At 33.2% G+C, this 18,646-nt stretch overlaps 1 protein-coding gene across 1 annotated transcript in view; it reads right to left on the minus strand.

Annotated features, from left to right (window-relative positions):
• The window catches only part of LOC129515879 (A disintegrin and metallopeptidase domain 3-like), a 196,489-nt gene that overhangs the window by 35,210 nt on the left and 142,633 nt on the right, over window positions 1-18,646 (minus strand). The window contains exons 7-11 of the mRNA XM_055335032.1: window positions 18,349-18,523; window positions 11,361-11,423; window positions 5,540-5,611; window positions 5,162-5,328; window positions 3,941-4,022 (exon numbers count right to left, since the gene is read on the minus strand). Coding sequence (XP_055191007.1) covers window positions 3,941-4,022; window positions 5,162-5,328; window positions 5,540-5,611; window positions 11,361-11,423; window positions 18,349-18,523 — 559 coding nt within the window. The remainder of the gene's footprint in view (window positions 1-3,940; window positions 4,023-5,161; window positions 5,329-5,539; window positions 5,612-11,360; window positions 11,424-18,348; window positions 18,524-18,646) is intronic.

An 18,646-nucleotide genomic window follows, 5' to 3' on the forward strand; every position in this document is an offset into this window, starting at 1 on the left:
GTTACACAGGTGCCCTTAATCTATTTTTTTTAATTGAGAAGAATAAGCATTGCTCCAGTAACTATATTACTTTTCAAGTCAACACTCAGAAAAAATACACAGGTTCTTAAGGCTTGACTTGGCAAATAGTATGGACTTTAGAAATAGTTTTAGGGAGGAAAAAAACAAATTAACTGTTTTCTAAAGGTGGAATACTAGAATATCTTGCAAGTAGCATTTCGTTTGTCTTAAAAAGTAAAACTTGAGAAGTAGTGATATTGGCAACACAGAAACCCCTGGCAATCAATAACCTTGGCATTATCTCCATAGTTTTGCCTTTTATGGAATGTCACAGAATAGTAATAATAATACAGTATAATACAGGATAAAACAGTTTTTGGTCTTTTCTCCAAATGGCTTCTTTCATGAACAAGTATTAGATTCCTCTATATCTTCCAATCGCTTAATGGTTCACTTCTTAAAACACTGAATGGTATTCCTTTTTATGTATTTATTCCTGTTTGTTTATCCACTGACTTATTAAAAGACATCTTGGTCCCTTCAAATTTTTGGTAATTATGAATAAAGCTGCTATAAATATTCATGTACATGATTTTATGTGGATATGATTTCAACTCATTTAAATGACTGCCAAAGAGGACATATGCTGGATCATATGGTAAGAGTAAGAAATTGCCCAACTGATTTCTACAGTGGCCGTACCACTTTGCATTCCTATCTTCATGAATGAGAGTTTCTGTTCCTCTACATCCTCACAGCATCTGGTATTATCAGTGTTTTGCACTTTCAGTACAAATCTGAAAAGGACTGGTAAGTTACATTCTTGCCTTGTTCCTGATCTCACTGGGAAAGCATTTAGTTTCTCACCATTAAGGTTTTAGCTATAGGTTTTTTTCTAGATGTTTTTTCCTCAAGGAAGATCCCTTCTTGATCTACTTTCTTAAATTTTGTCACAAACGGCATTGGATTTGTCAAATTCTTTTTCTGCATCTATTAATATGATCAAATAATTTTTAAAATTTATCCTATTGATGGCATTGGTTATATTAATTGATTTTCAAATGATGAACCAGCCTTACCTATAAATTCTGGGTAGAGATATCAACAGGAGATATAAACTATTATAAAAAAATTCCAGGGACACTTGGGTGGCTCAGCTGTTGAGCATCTGCCTTCAGCTCAGGATGTGATCCCAGGGTCTGGAATTGAGTCCCGCATCGGGCTGAGGGGGGGCTGCTTCTCCCTCTGCCTACCTCTCTCTCTCTGCCCCTCTCTCTCTCTCTTTGCTCTCTCATGAATAAATAAAATCTTTAAAAAAATTCTAGACCCAAAAAGTACAATAAATGAACTTAAAAATTCACTGGAGGTATTCAAAATCAGATTTGATAAGGCAGATGAAAGAATCAGATCTGAAGGCTGATCATTTGAAATCATCCAGTCATAGAAATAAAAGAAAAAAGAATTAAGAATATAAAAAGAGCCTATTGACCTCAACAAGCAGATTAATGTATGCATTATAAGAGTCTCAGAAAGAGGAGAGAGAGAAAGAAAAGGACAGAGTTTATTTGGAGAAAGAATGGCCACAAACTTCAGAAATCTTGTTTGTAAAAGAAGCTCAACAAATTCTAATCAGGATAAACCCAAAAAGATTCACAAAGATTCCCATTAGTCCAAGACAGGAGAGAATCCTGAAAGCAGCAAGACAAAAGTGACAAATATAGTAACATGCATTATTGTAATTTTGGTGGATAGAATTGGAAGACAAATACCGAAAAACAAAACAAATCCTATTATCTGTAATAGAACTACAGAGGATAGAGACACATGGGTGGCTCAGTAGTTGAGCATCTGCCTTTGGCTCAGGACATGATCCTGGAGTCCTGGGATCAAGTCTTAATCGGGCTCCCTGCATGGAGCCTGCTTCTCTCTCTGCCTGTGTGTCTGCCTCTCTCTCTGTGTCTCAAATAAATAAATAAGTAAATAAATAAATACATAAGTAAATAAATAAATAAATAAATAAATAAATAATAAAATCTTAAAAAAAAACTATAAAGGTTAGAATAGAACTATAGAACTATAAAGGACAGTGTTTTTGTATGCATTTAAATGTAAGCTATTAATAGAAATATTAAAAAATAACCCCCAAATTAATATGGAATCCCAAGGAACACTAAATAAATATGCCAATTTCAAAAAAGAAGAACAAAATTGAAGGACACATTTCCTGATTTCAAAATGTATTACAAAGCTACAATAATCAAAACAGTATGGTACTGGCAATACAGATAGACATAAATATCACTGAACAAGATTACATATCCTAGAAATAGATCCTTACATGTATGATTAAATGATCTATAAAAGGGGATCAAGATGAGATAATGCAGAAATGACATTCTCTTCAACAGGTATACTCAATAGATAAAAGATAGCTTTTTCAATAAATGGTGATAGGAACTTTGCATATCCACATACAGAATAAAGTTGTATCTATGTACTTCATATACAAAAATTGCTTAAAAACAGCTTAAAAGTCTAAACAGTAGATTGGGTAACATTTGGGTAAATCTAAAGGGTAAATCTAAATTTGGTAAAAATCTAAAGGGCAAGATTTGGGCAAAATTCAAAACTATAAAACTCCTAAAAGAAAACACAGAGGAAAATCTACATATTAGGTTTGACAATGATTTCTTAGATATCATGCCAAAAGCACAGGCAACGAAAGCAAAAATGGACAAATGGGACTACACCAAACATAAAACTTCTGTGTTTCAAAGTACATAATCAACAGAGTATAAAGACAACCTACAAAATGGGAAAATTTGCAAATCCTCTATCTGATAATGGATTAACATCCAAAATATAAAGAACTCCTACAATACAAAAACAAAAAATCAAATTCAAATCAACCAATTAAAAATTGGACTAAAGACATGAATAGATATTTCTCCATAGAGGATATACAAAAGACCAGAAAGCATATGAAAAGATCTTCAATATTACAAATAATCATAGAAATGCAAATCAAAGCCACATTGAGATACCCAATAGGATGGTTACCATAAAAAAGAAAAAGCAACCACAGAAAATAATAGATGTTGGCGAGGACGTGATGAATATAATGTGAACTGCTGGTGGGATTATAAAATTGTAAACCACCCTCAAAATCAGTATGATGGTTCCTTAAAGTATTAACGATAGGATTATCATATGATCTAATAAACAAACCCACTTCTGCATATATATCCAAAATAACTGAAATCAGTATCACAAAGAGATACCTGTACTCCCACATTCACTGCAGTATTACTTATGATGGCCAAGGTATTTAAAGCAACTTAAGTGCTCACTGACAGATGAATGTAAAAATAAAATGTCACCCCCACACACACACACACGATATGGAATGTTACTTATCCATAAAAAGAATGAAATCCTGTTATTTGCAATGACATGGATGAACCTAGATGGTACTATGCTAAGAGAAATAAGCCAGACACATGAAGACACATATCAGATGATCACCATTATATATGGAATCCAAAAATATCATACTCACAGAAGCAGACAGTAGAATGGTGAGTGCCAGGGGCTAGAGGGTTTGGAAAATGGGGCCATGTTGAATAAAAGGACAAAGCTACATATATGCAAGATGAAGAGTTCTGGAAATCTGTTACATAATAATGGAACATACATACTTAACACTACTGACATATATACACTTAACAGTTAAGGTGGTAAATTTCATGTTGTATATTTTTCCCTCAAAATTTTTTTGAAAATTGTAATATGTGAATTTCAAAATCCGAATAAAAATTATTTTATAAAAATGTCTCAAAACAGCATAATAGATATGCTATATGTACTTTTGCTCCTTGAAGTGGATATTAACTTTCAAAATGTGATATAATTACCAAATAGATGGGAATAAAATGCATACCAGAGCAATTCCTGCAGCAAACTTTGGATTGCATGCCATTCCATGATATGTTGCTCCTACATAATTAGGACGATCCCTATAACTAAATACCAAAATTTTTCTTGTAAATAAATACATTTTAAATTTTTAATAACTTAATGAACTTTTAAGAATTGGGCTCCTTAGTAAAAAAAAAAAAGCTGTGCTTTGAAACTTGAATATTACATATCACATCTAGTGTTTTTAATCATTTTGTATTTGAATAACTTCCCACAGTTCCTACAAAGTTAAGTTCCATAGCTTATTTTAACATTATATGATGCACAGCCCCAAACCCACAGTGACTAATCCATCCAAAATACTAATCATAACCGTTACCATGACTGGATGAATATAATTCTAAGGTGTACAAGTCAAGATAGCTTACTGCCATGATTTGCACATAGTGAGCCTTTAAGGTGTGTAAAAATGTTGAATTGGAGGATAAGGAGGGAAAGAAGAATGTGCAGTACACTAACGAAAAGAGAACTCAGAAAGTGTCCTCACACATTTCAATTCTGTTAATGTTGCTCCTGAGCTCCCGTATCAGACTTTAAAAGCCACAGGAGACACCAATAGATTTGTAAATGTATTCCATATTGCTTAAGACCTTCAGAATTGTATTTTTATTTTTCCCCATAAAGAATAAAGTTAAGTCAAGCAAACATCTATATGAAAACTTTTGAAAGATATAGTGCATATAGTGCATATAACTATATATATATAATATATATGGTATATATATTTATATTCTGACCATATATATATGGTCAGAATATAAATACCAGAAAGTAACCACATTACTATTAAATTTAATTTTTTTTGCATAACCAGCTTTATATATAATTATTTTATTTTGTTAACTAATTTATATTTTACTTAATGTTAAAACAATAGTTTCAGTTCTTTAACTCTGAGAAAAATCTTTAAAATCCTTGAGGCCCATGTTGCTCCAAGGCTTTCCAAATTTCCAAATTTATTACATTTCCATGGATAAACAGTCCACTCTGAGAATAATGGCCTACCATGATTTAGTGTCTTACATTGTTATCAAATTTTTATATTTTACGTTTCGCTAACACAGTATGCATATAATTTTTGAAGTTTCCTGTCATTATATATAACACATTTTGTATTTAATTTTGATAGCTAACATATCACATAATTTGATAAGCCCTACCTCCATGAAAATAATGCACTTACATTAATAAATATGCTAGATCATGGGATCTTTGAAACAAAAATTGTTCTTTCCATGACACAAATCTCTGTAGTACTTCATCAGCATCCGCATTAGTTGAAATCATATTTTGATCTGACCAGAACTCCAAAGAAGTTAGCTTAACAGTCACTTTAAGCTGGGAGAACATCTAAAAATAGGAGATACACCACATGCAGGTTTAGGTAGTAATAGGTATTACATTACATCTCTATACATAATGCTAACATACTTATTTTTGGAGGTGAAATCCATTGGTGAATGAAACTAGTTGGTAAGACTACTTAATAAAATTACAAATGCTATTTACACAATGTTATTGCATTAATAGGATGCTTAAAATTTAAATGAAAAATACTTACAGTATTAACAAGACCAAAGATATGGACAACTTTCTCAGCTGCAACTGCCACTTCAGAGCCCATATAATCAAACTGAAAGAAAAATTTTGTTTCACTATTGAATATTACTAAACTACCACATTTTAAATGTATATAATATGGTAAGGGGCACCTGGGTGGCTCAGTCAGTTGAGCTTCTGCATTCAACTCAGGTCATGATCCCAGGGTCCCGGGATCAAGCCTCCCTCTCTTGCTATCTCTCTATCAAATAAATAAATAAAATCTTTAAAAAAATGTTAAAGTAAAGTGGTGCTCAGTGAAAGGAAAAAAGAACTAAGATTTATCAATTGCTTAGTTAGTTTTAGGTTTAAATATAGGGAGCATATGTATTAATAATATTAAATGAGAAGGTTGTGAATATTTTCCTCTTTACACAGAAAAGTTAAGGGTTGAAAGTTAAGATGCCAAGATTCTATAACTACTAAGCATAAGAACCAGGACTCAAATCTCTAACTAAACTACAAAGTCATTTTTATCTACTCTATCTGCCACCATTTATCTTCATTGTAGTAAGATAACATGACTATGTATCCTGGATAAACAATGTACCATAATAAAAGAAATTCAAGCAACTGTTCTCATTCAAGGAAACAAAAATCACATATTTTCTCTTAAATACTTTAATAGTATGTGTACACACATTTCTAAGTTTTTTGCTGAAAATGAAAAGTGGCAGTTTGAGATTCTTCTATAATTTGCACCACGTCTGCTGAAAACCACTAACAGAAAATAAAACGTAATATCCTCCTAGTCTCCAGAAATTATGTACTTTGCTATTTCTCTGCATGTAATCTTTCCCAATAAATTACATTGTATATTTACACAGTGTAGCATGTGCACTATGAGTGAAGGTGAATAAAGGCCTATATAAAATAATGAGAGAATATATATATTTTTTCAAACATACATGAATGTTTTACATAAATTGACCCATATTAGGCCATTCAAAAGCTATTTGAATATAAAACATTAAGCGTCACTTAGATCATATTGTCCAACTATAATGCAATTAAGTTATAGTAGACTTAATATAAAGTATTTTAACAATGTCATTTTTACTTACATGGATAACTATTGTGTTTATATAAGATAATGATCTTATTCTAGGTAAATGCACACTGAAAATGAATCTCCATATTGCAATTTACAACTTACTTTTGAACAGAGCACAATTGATAATAGGATACAATATTCATAAATCTAAGTAAAGAGACTTATAAGTATTTTTTGTCTTATTCTTCTTCTTGCAACTTTTTTTGAAAGTTTGAAAATATTTCCAAATAAAACATTTTAAAAGTGAGGATAAAAATAACTTCAGATGAACAAAAGCTGAAGCAAATTCATTAACCGGCTAAACATCAGAAACACAGACTACAAGGAAAGAAGAGCTTTGAAAATGGTAAATGTGAGAGAAAAATGAATTTTTTTCTTTTCCTTAATTTCTTTAAGCAATTGAATATTTAAAAAATAATTTCTTTTATGGTTTATAACCAATGGCAGAGTAAAATGTATTACAATAATACATAGGGTTATTTTTATAATTATTTTCATTAATTTTTAATTTGAGTGTAGTTGACAATGTCACATTAGTTTCAGGTGTACAGCATAGTAATTCCTCCCATAGTGTAAACAAACAACACCTCGTATTACCACAAGTGTAGCTACAACTTGTTGCCATACAAAGCTATTATAATATCATTGACTCTATTCCTTTTTTTTAAGATTTATTTATTTATTTATGATAGACAGAGAGGGAGAGGGGGAGTCAGAGACACAGGAGGGAGAAGCAGGCTTCCATGCCGAGAGCCTATGTGGGACTCAATCCCAGGACTCCAGGATTGCGCCCTGGGCCAAAGGCAGGCACTAAAACGCTGAGCCAGCCAGGGATCCCCACATTGACTCTATTCCTAATGCTATGCTGTGCCTTTTATTTCTGTAACATTCATTCCATAACTGGAAGACTCTCCCACTCCCTTTCACTCATTTTGCCTATCCCCCACTCCCTCCACTCTGACAACCATCAGTTTTTTCTCTATTTATGTATCTAATTTTTTTTCTTTTCCTTTTTTTTTTTTTGATTCCACATGAGTCAAATTATATAGCACTTCTTTTTCTGACTTCTTTCATTTAGCAGAATAGCCTCTAGGGCAGCTCACAAATAGCATGACCTCATTCTACTTTATGGCTTGTAATAGAACCACAAAAGTTCCCAAAAAGCCAAAGCAATGTTGAGAAACAAGAACAAAGCTGGAGGCAACACAATTCCATATCTCAAGTTGTATTACAAAGCTGTAGTGATCAAAACAGTATAGTACTGGTACAAAAGTATACACATAGATCAATGGAACAGAATAGAAATCCCAGAAATAAATCCACAATTAATAGTCAATCAATCTATGACAAAGGAGATAAGAATATACAATGAGGGAAAAGACAATTTCTTCCGTAAATGATATTGTAGAAACTGGACACCTACATAAAAGAATGAAACTGGACCACTTTCTAACATCATACACAAAAACAAACTCAAAATGGATTAAATATGTAAATGTAAACCCTGAAACCATAAAAATCCTAGAAGAGAGCACAGGTAGTAATTTTCTGACATCCACCATAGCAACATTTTTCTAGATATGTCTCCTAAGGCAATGGAGGAAAAAAGCAAAAATAAACTATTGGTACTACACTAAGATAAACAGCTTTGGGGGAAAAAAAACAAAGCTTTTTAATGGTGAAAGAAACCATCCATAAAATGAAAAAAACAACCTACTGAACAAGAGAATATGTCTGCAAATGATAGGTCTGTTAAGGAGCTAATACATAGTGGTTAAATGGAACTTTAATGTTATAAACTTCTTACATTATATGTGAAGTGGTATAATATTAATTCTATATTGTGATAAGTTAGGAATCTTAATTTGAACCAACAGAGAAACCACTGGGGTAAGAAGTGGGACAAAAAGAGATTGTAGGAAAAAACAATATAGAAGATAAAGATTGGTTTATCTTTACAGGAGATAAAGATTGGATTAGTGGGTTATTTTTAAAAATTTTTATAACCCACTAATCCAAGGGCAGCAACGGAGGAACAAAGGAATAAATAACAGGACACACAACACTAACAGCATAGCAGTATCCACAGTACTAGTTGTAGGACCCAGGAAATTTAACAAAATCCCCTACCTCTGGACAAGCAGGGCAGGACTGACTCTATTTTGGGATGCACCCGCCTTGTGCTGACCTGATTATTACTTACTTAGGGCACTGCCCCGCTCTAGTCAAAGACCAGGGCACACCCTAACCGGAAATCCAGCTCAGCGGACCAGCATGACTGCAACTTTCTGCCTATCCCATTGGCCACTGGCCCCTATAAAGCTGCTACGCCTCTTAGTGTCGGGGTCCAAGTACCTGCTCCGCTGCGCCTGGTATGCTTGGACCCAGGCTCGAGCTTCCTTTTTTCTTTTTTTTTTTTTTAATTTTTATTTATGATAGTCAAGAGAGAGAGAGGCAGAGACACAGACAGAGGGAGAAGCAGGCTCCATGCACCGGGAGCCCGATGTCGGATTCGATCCCGGGTCGCCAGGATCGCGCCCTGGGCCAAAAGCAGGCGCCAAACCGCTGCGCCACCCAGGGATCCCCCAGGCTCGAGCTTCTAAATAAACCCTCGTGTGATTGCATTGGTGTCGGCTCCTTGGCGGTTTCTCGGATTCGCGATCTTGGGCACAACACTAGTAATTTTGATAAATATAAATTAAACATTCCAATGAAAAGCCAGGGATTTTCTGAGTAAGGAGAAAAAATAGTTTACAGAGTCATATTTTAAAATTTAAGACAGATATACAACATAAAAAAGAAACGGAATACTAATCATAGGATATTATAAAAACTCTGGAGTTCTTTGTTGTTATTTTTGCATGATGATATGTGCATTGAAAAGGCCTTCTGTTTTATTGGAATGGTCAGAAGATAGCCCGTTAAATAGAAAGGAAAGTAGGCTGTCTAGATTTAATATTAACAACCTCATGGAGGTGGCTGTTGCAGAGCATAATTTCAATGCTCATGATACTGGTGTTAAGTATTAACATTCCCCACATAACAAAAATCTAAATCTAAATGCCCCAAAGGGCAATAGTTAGTAAAATAGGTTAAATTATATTAAATATATCAGACACTATGTAAGTGTTAAAATAAAACTGTAATGATATATTTCATTAATATGTGGAAAAACAGGGGCAGCCTGGGTGGCTCAGCGGTTTGGCGCCAGGGCATTATCCTGGAGGCCCGAATCTAGTTCCATGTCAGGCTCCCTGCCTGGAGCCTGCTTCTCTCTCTGCCTGTGTCTCTGCCTCTCTCTGTCTCTCTCTCTGTCTCTCATGACTAAATGAATAAAATCTCTTAAAAAAACATGTTTAAAAAATATGTGGAAAAACATAATAAAATAACTTACAAAATAGCATATATAAAACAAAGGTATAAGAACATATACATATATATATTAAAAACAGAAATGTGTACATAAAATTTACCTCCTGATAATAAAATTATATGTGCTTTTTTCTTTATTATGTCTATCTATTCTTTCCTGTTGTTTTTATTAAAATTATTTAAAGATCTAAATATTTCCTTTTACCAACAAAATTTTATGTTGAAAATTATGGCACTTATCGACAGACTTTAGGCAAAAATATTAGTGATAATGAAAAGATCAGATTTATTTTTTTTAAGACTTTATTCATGAGAGACACAGAGAGTGGCAGAGACATAGGCAGAGGAAGAAGCAGGTTCCCTGCTGGGAGCCCAAAGTAGGACTCAATCCTGGGACTCTGGGATCACGCCCTGAGCTGAAGGCAGACATTCAACCAGTGAGCCACCCAGGTGTCCTGAAAAGACCAGATTTCTTAATTGCTACCCATAATGACTTGGCTAAAACTGATTATATAAACAAAAACTGAATGAATATTCCTATGAATAATTCTTCCTGTTTTCAAAATACATTATTTCCGGACACCTAGGTGGTTCAGTGCTTGAGCATCTGCCTTTGGCTCGGGTGGTGATCCTGGGGTCCTGGGATCAAGTCCTGCATCAGGCTTCCCACGGGAAGCCTGCTTCTCCCTCTGCCTATGTCTCTGCCTCTCTGTTTCTCTCATGAATAAATAAGTAAAATCTTAAAAAAATAAAATAAAATATAGAATTTCCATCAGAGAATCCAAGAAATTGTAGAGCATAAAATAATCTTATAAAAGGTCATTTTCAGCAGCCCGGATGGCTCAGCAGTTTAGCATCACCTTCAGCCCAGAGCATGATCCTGGAGACCGGGGATGGAGTCCTGCATCAGGCTCCTTGCATGGAGCCTGCTTCTCCCTCTGCCTGTGTCTCTGCCTCTCTCTCTCTCTCTCTCTGTGATTATCATAAATAAAAAAATAAAAATTAAAAAAAATTAAAATAGAAATTAATTTGTGTAAGAATTTCATCACTATTTGGAGTGCATCCAGAAGTATATACAGCTCATTATAATTGACTAGATTATAATGTAGCAGAACCTTTCCATACATATAAATTATATAGTTTTGCTAAAATTCTATATTGATTTTGAAACCAATAATATAAATATTAGCCCCCAGTGCCAATGCAAAGGCAATGGACAACATTTCTTTATGTCTTGCTACACTGAGATACACATTTCAGAGTAAAATATATCTGTATTTCAGACAAATGGAATTTTCTTAATTTCCTTTGAACTTAAACACAAAACAAAGATACTATCAATATCAATAATGCATACCAAGGCTTTATCCATAATGATTTGTATTTTCAGAATTCTTTGTAATAGTATATCTGAATCTTTCTGCAAAACAGATGACATGAATTAAATAAAACATAAAAATAAAACATTTTATAAGAAAAAATTCTTCTATTATCATATACATTATTTGTGTGTGCACATACACACACACAGAGGGATGGACGAATAAATAAATAGGTAAGATAGCTCACTACAGATACATAAAGATACATATAGGTCAAAGGAAAATAAAGGATGGAAGGCCACTGAATAAATAAGCAAGTGAGATTCCAAATAAAAGTTTTAGGAATAATCAAAAGCTTTTATCTTACATTTTTATTAGAATCCTCAAAAACGTTACTGAAATGAGGGAGAATCCATGTTTCCTTTTTCTCAAATCTTCATCTTAGACCCTCCTCCAACCTTCATGTTAAATTAATGACCATCATCTTTCCCCCAAACATTGCCTTTAATTTCTCTTTTTTAAATGCTTTCAATTCTTTATGTTAATTCTATCACAGTTTATTCATTGATATTAATGTATACATCCATGTAACCATTTCTATATTAAGATAAAGAATGTTTCCATCACACTTTTCCAAGTCAAGAGCACACATGGCTCAAGGCAATCAATGATCTGCTTTCTTTCACCATAGGTTAGAATAATCTATTCCATAATTTCATAAAACTGAAATCATGTGTCACACTTTTATATCTGGTTTCTTTCATTAGTATCCATCTACTATGCTGTGATTATTCATAATTCATTAGTGTTTATTGCTAAGTAGCGTGCCATTGTAGAAATATATCCCAATTTGTTTACATATTTACCTGTTGATAATCACTTGGATTATTTAGAAACTGTAGCTATCACAAATAAAACTATGAATATCCATGTAGAGGTCTTTGTGCAATTATGTTCTTTAATTTTTCTTGGGAAATCTTTAAAAATGGAATGCCTGTCATCTGGTAACTGTAGGAGTGTAAAGTAGGACAAAAGTGCCAGATTGGTTTCTAAAAGCATTTTGATCATTCTGCATTTTTACCAAGAACTAAAAATATTGCCAATTACTCCACATTTTTGTCTGTATTTGGCATTATCAGTTTTTTTCATTGTATCCATTCCTGTAGGTCTGTAGTGATATCTCATTGAGGTTTTAATTTGTAGTTTCCTGATGATTAATGATATCGAACATCTTTCACAGGCTTATAGCTCATTAATTTGGTTTCTCTTTTAAGTTATGTAGCAATTTTATGCTTAGTCTTGACATTTGTCTATGCTCTAATTTTTCTGAATAAGGGCCAAAATTTATGTCATGTGAATATCCAGTCTTTTAGCACCACTTGTTGAAGAGTTCATTCTTTAAGTCCTTCTTAGCACCTTTGTGGAAAACCAATCAGCCAATAGCATGTGTATTTCTGACCTATTTTGATCTACTGATCAATATGTACTCATTTATATTAATAACACAATTTGCATCTCTACAGCAGGGGCCAGCAAATATGGCCCAAGACATGGCCACCGGTTTTATAAAAAAAAAAGATTGTTATACCAGAGGCATACCAATTTGTTTATAGATCCTCTAAGCTGTTTTCATGCTACAAAGGCTGAATGAAGTAGCTTCAACAGATCATCTGCCCCACAAATCTAAAATATTTACACTCTGGCCCTTTAAGAGAAAGATAATAGAAGTCCTTCATCTTGTTCTCATTTTTCAAACTAGGTGAGTAATCTAGGATACTTGCATTTCTCCTTGAAAGTTTGAAGACCAACTTCCACAAAAAAGTTTTCTGTAATTTCGATTGTAATTACACTGAATCTATAGATCCATTAGAAGAAAATAAACATTTTTAATAACATCAATTTCTTTCTTTACTGTGATCTTGCTAGACTCTCTTATTAGTTCTGGTGCTTTGGAGGGGAGTGTTTAATCTTTTCTTTTTTTATAGAAAACATCTTTTTCTTTCTCTGTTTTTCTTTTCTAATTCAATTAGCCAACATATAGTACATCATTTGTTTCATGTAGTGTTCATTAATTTATCGGTTGTGTACAACAACCAGTGTTTATCACGTCATGTGCCCTAACTGATGTCCATCACCCAATTACCACATCCTTCCACCCACTTCCCCTCCAGCAATTCTCACTTTGTTTCCTGTATTTAAGAGTCTTTCATGTCTTCTCTCCCTCTCTGATGACTTCCCATTCAGTTTTCCCTCCCTTCTCCTAAGATCCTCTGAGCTGTTTCTTATATTTCACATATGAGTGGAACCATGTGATAATTTTCTTTCTCTGACTTATTTCACTCAGCAGAATACTCTCCAGTTCCATCTACATCTACATAAATGATAAGTATTCATCCTTTTTGATGGCTGAGTAATATTCCGTTGTGTATATTATCACATCTTTATCCATTCCTCAGTCAATGGACATCTCGGCTCTTTCCACCATTTGGCTACTGTGGACATTGCTGCTATGGACACTGGTTTAGTATTTTCTATGTACAGATTTAGGTCACTTTAAGAAAAAAGACATTTTTTCTTTCAAAAATGTATGCCCTTTCTTATTCTTTCTCCTATTGCACCACTCTAAAGGAACTCTAGGAAAAAGTTGGCTGGAAATAGTGAGGGCAGATAGCCTTGCTTTATTCTTAATCTTATGGGCTGTTTTAGTCAGTTCAGGCTCTAATTAATAAATATGCCATAGACTAGGGGGCTTAAACAATGAACATTTAGTTCTCACATTCCTAGAGATTGGGAAGTTCAAGATCAAGGCACCAGCAGATGGGCATCTGGTGAGAGCACTCTTCCTACTTTGCAAACGGCTGTCTTCCTCTTGTATGTTGATGTGAGGGGGCACAGAGATATCAAGGAAGTTTTCCACATCACAGTTTTTTTTTATCATGGATAGGTACTGAATTTGGCCAGATGATTTCTGGAACCATTAATACGGTTGTGTGGTTTTGACAAAAATCTATTAAATTGTTTCATTCCTGTTTGCTATGCCAATTTGAATCATAGTGCTTCAAAGTCGCATAGATATAATAGTCTCAAAATTCTTGAAAAAGTACAAATGCTTTTTTTTACTATACTGACAAGTTGACCAGATAAAAAACCGTTGAGATTTGTATACGTGCTAGAGAAGCTATTCTATATACTACAGATATACATATCTTATAAGCACTTCATTTGGCAAAGGCAAAAGCCAGTTTTTCTCCTTTATGGAGGTCTCTGAGGCCAAGATGCCTGTAAGTTTATTTATGATTTATTTATAAAGTTTAATATATTAATAATATTATAGTTCAGTATTCCCAGTTTTAAATTAGGGTTTCTTAATTTCTTTTTTAAATTCAAGACTTTTTTCAACAAAGTTTTATTCTTTAATAATTTGAATATCTTGGGTGCTACTTTATTCATTAATCACATTTTTTTATTATCTTGAACTGCCATTATCAGTCTCTCATACCATACTATTCAGGGTTTCCCAGAAAAACAGAACCAATAGGATGTGTTTTATTATTTCTTATAATTAGATTATAAGGAATTGGATAACATGATTATGGAGGTTAGCAAGTTCAGAACTTGAAGAGAATAAGCCAGCGGCTGTAAACCAAGTGAGAACTGCTATTTACCTCAGGTTTAGAAACCATTAGAATAGAAACCCAGGGTAATGATGCTACAGTACAAAGGTAATCATCTAGAGAATTCTGTCTTACTCAGGGGGTGGTCAATCCTTTTGTTTCATTCAGGGCTTCACCTGATTGCATTAGGCCCCTCCACATTATGGGAGGAGTCTGCTCTACTCAAAGTCCACTGATTTAGATTTTAATCTTATTCAAAAACATCCTCACAGAAATATCTGGAAAATATAACTATCTAGGGAATGTGGCCTAGTCAAGTGGACATATAAAATTAACTCTCCTATATTCTTAGCTTTTCTCTAGCATCATTTTTATTTCATTGCTTTCTCTATTCTCTCAAACCTAACTATAATATTATAAATTAGGGTTTTAGAGTGTCATTCAGAAGTTCTTTTATCAATATCTTTTATTTTTAAAATAGTTTTATTTTTCCTCTTACCTTTATTTCCTGAGCACTTTCAGGGAAATTTTATTTATTTATTTTTAATTTTTATTTATTTATGATAGTCACACAGAGAGAGAGAGAGAGGCAGAGACATAGGCAGAGGGAGAAGCAGGCTCCATGCACCAGGAGCCCGATGTGGGATTCGATCCCGGGTCTCCAGGATCGCGCCCTGGGCCAAAGACAGGCGCCAAACCGCTGCGCCACCCAGGGATCCCTCAGGGAAATTTTAAAACAGACTATATAAAGGTATAATATTAGACTGCTACAGAACATTCTCTGGGGTAATATTCTCTGGGTTTGAGTTTTAATGCTACATATTACAAGAGAATTTCACAGTATAAAAATGGAAATTCTCTAAATCTCTATTTCCTGATCTATAAAAGAAGATAACAGTAACCTTAAAATTGTTGAAAGAACTGGGAAGGCAGGGTACATGTAAAGCTCTTAGAACACCATGTGGCACCTATGAGGCAGTACCTAAATATAGTTTTTTAATTTTGTGCTTTTCTATATTGCATTTTATATTTATATTTCATATACTCCATGTTTGTCCCCTTCTAGTTACTATTATTTTAGAATATATGTAGTTCTTTCAAGTCAAACCATTCTTTCAAGTCAAATTTCATAATAAAAGTCAAACAATGAGTTTTATTTTACTATAAGAAATGGCCAATTATCTAAGGATGTTTGCTCCCTTCTCCAAGAGAAAAGATGTCAATGAGACACCTGTCCAGGCTCAAGTGTATTGAGGTGGGGATGCATACACCCTTCACCCTCTACTCTTGACTAAATTCAAATAATCTAGTGAGGGGGACTCTTAGAGGCCCTGAATCAGAGCTAGGAAGGGAAACAATCAGGGGAGTTTCATCCACTTGGGCATTTTCATGAGCAAGACATAAACCTGTTAAGCCACTGACAGTTGGAATTGTTTGCTTCCAAATCTCAATGACCTAATAGTGATTCTTATGAAAAATACAGATTGAGGACAGCTGCTTACACAGGTCTTCCATCTTTTCATTTGGTTGACAGTTCATGATATTTGACAACTATTATTTTTGGATCTGGTTGTGATGGTGTCTGGCTACTATCTTCAATCAGGATGAGATTAGAGTCTCTTTTTTCCACTCAATTGTGGTTTGTTTGTTTTTATATTAGGAAGAATGTTTCACATTAGGAAGAAATAGTTTTAGTAAAAAAAAAAACCCTCAATTCTGTAGTTCTGGATTGGTATAGAATTACAGATTAGAAACTATTTTGCCTAAGTATTTGTGCCATCACCTTTCAAGTATTGCTGTAGGAAAATTTCATGCCATTCTGCATCTTGATCATATATAAGAAACCAAAAATTTTAATATCAGTTCAGAAATTCACCTTAAGTAATTCTGAGTTTTCTTAAATTGTTTTATGAGTTATTTGATTCAATTTTCTCTATTTATTGATACTGAAACTTCTACCACCAATATTGTTCTTTTAATCTCAAATTTCTGTCATTTGTCTTTGTTCTTTCTTTTTGTATAATTTCTGGAATTTAATACTGTGAACTTTCTATTGAGCGTTTACATTTTTATTATCATACTTTTAATTTCCAACAACTGTTACTTACCTGTGGAATGGTATTTTTTAAATTACACTTCATTCTTATTTTGTGGATAAAATATTTTTTCTGTATCATTTTATTTTCTTCACCCTCTGTGTTCTTTGGTTCCTCAAACTTGAAAATTTGGATTTATTCATGTCTCTATCTTCCACGTTAAATTGTTCGATCATATGTCTAGTACCTCTTCATATTAACAATTGAACTTTTAATAGCTTATTTCAATATCTTTATGACTATATATGGAGTTTATGGGCTGTTGTGTTGTGTTTACAGAGAGTAATTTTGTCTGGGTTGGTTAGGAAAACCCTGCTGTTAATGTGGTTAGTTTTTATTATTTTGGCATGTTTGATTCCCTCCTGAAGAGGGGTCTTCCAATATACTTCTTAGAATGTGTAAGCCTGGCTCACAATATCCAGTGTGTCAAATTTAACTTAAGCACACAAGTCTTAGTATGGTACTCCTCCTCTATTAGGAAATACAATGGGAAATATGTGCCTGGTATCTCCATTTCATAGGCTCCCCAAAGAAAACAGCCTTCATTGATCTGTCAGTCTACAACAGAGACAATTAGTTAAGAAAAGGAATGAAGGTTTCTACATAGTTATACAACTGCACTTACCTTTGGAAAATAACATTTTATCCATTCTTATTTTCCTTACAAATGCATATGCTTAGTATTTTAATAGATGCTAACCCATATATTATCTAATTGTAAATTATAATAAGTGTAACATGTGTATTATCACCTTAATAGCAAAAAAATAAATTTCAAAGAAGTACATGTGGTTATATCACTTTTTTTTGTTTAAAAATATCTATGCACTGATACATCTAGATTTATAACTAGGTATATAAAAAGAATTGGAATAAATAATCCAAAATTCTAAGCACTATTTCTAGATGATGACCTTGGACAATTTCTTCCTTCCTTTCTAATTTTATTTTTTTTAATCAAACTAATAAAGAAAACATGTATTGTCAAGGAAATGCAGACAAACTAAAAATAAGTAAATGAGGATTTCATTATATTTTAGCATGCAAATTTGGTAACAATGAACCTATGTTTATATGCATCAAAACACTTTCAATTAAGGAAATGAGAGTACTTTGATTTTTAACTTATGTGAGATTATATCAATTACAGTTTCTAAATACTGTATGACCAAATATAAAAACATATTTAAAATAAAGATCTTACAACAGAAGTTCAATATCTGTTAAATTTTTTCCCAAATATAGCACATTTAAACATAAATAAATTTATTAGAAATAACACAAATTAAGATTTCATAAGAGGGGTTACTTACTTCTGATTTCACAAGAATCTTGTAGGACTTTTGTACCAATTGGGGCATAGGATTTTTGTGTAAGAGAGAAAAATCAATTTTATCATTATTTATTTGATAAAGCATATGCTCATATGCAGCTGTAGAGTCCACTGGCTCAATGCCATAACTGACATTCTCCAACTGCAATAATCCCCTACACATTTAAATACATAAAAAAGAAATAAAAAGATAATTAATATATATTCCCACAGAGAATATAAATCACCATTAAATAATATTTTATAAAAATTTAATAGTGGTCTTTGTAGTTTAGCAT

This window comes from Nyctereutes procyonoides, unplaced genomic scaffold (genome assembly GCF_905146905.1).
Source record: "Nyctereutes procyonoides isolate TBG_1078 unplaced genomic scaffold, NYPRO_anot_genome, whole genome shotgun sequence".
NCBI lineage: Eukaryota > Metazoa > Chordata > Mammalia > Carnivora > Canidae > Nyctereutes > Nyctereutes procyonoides.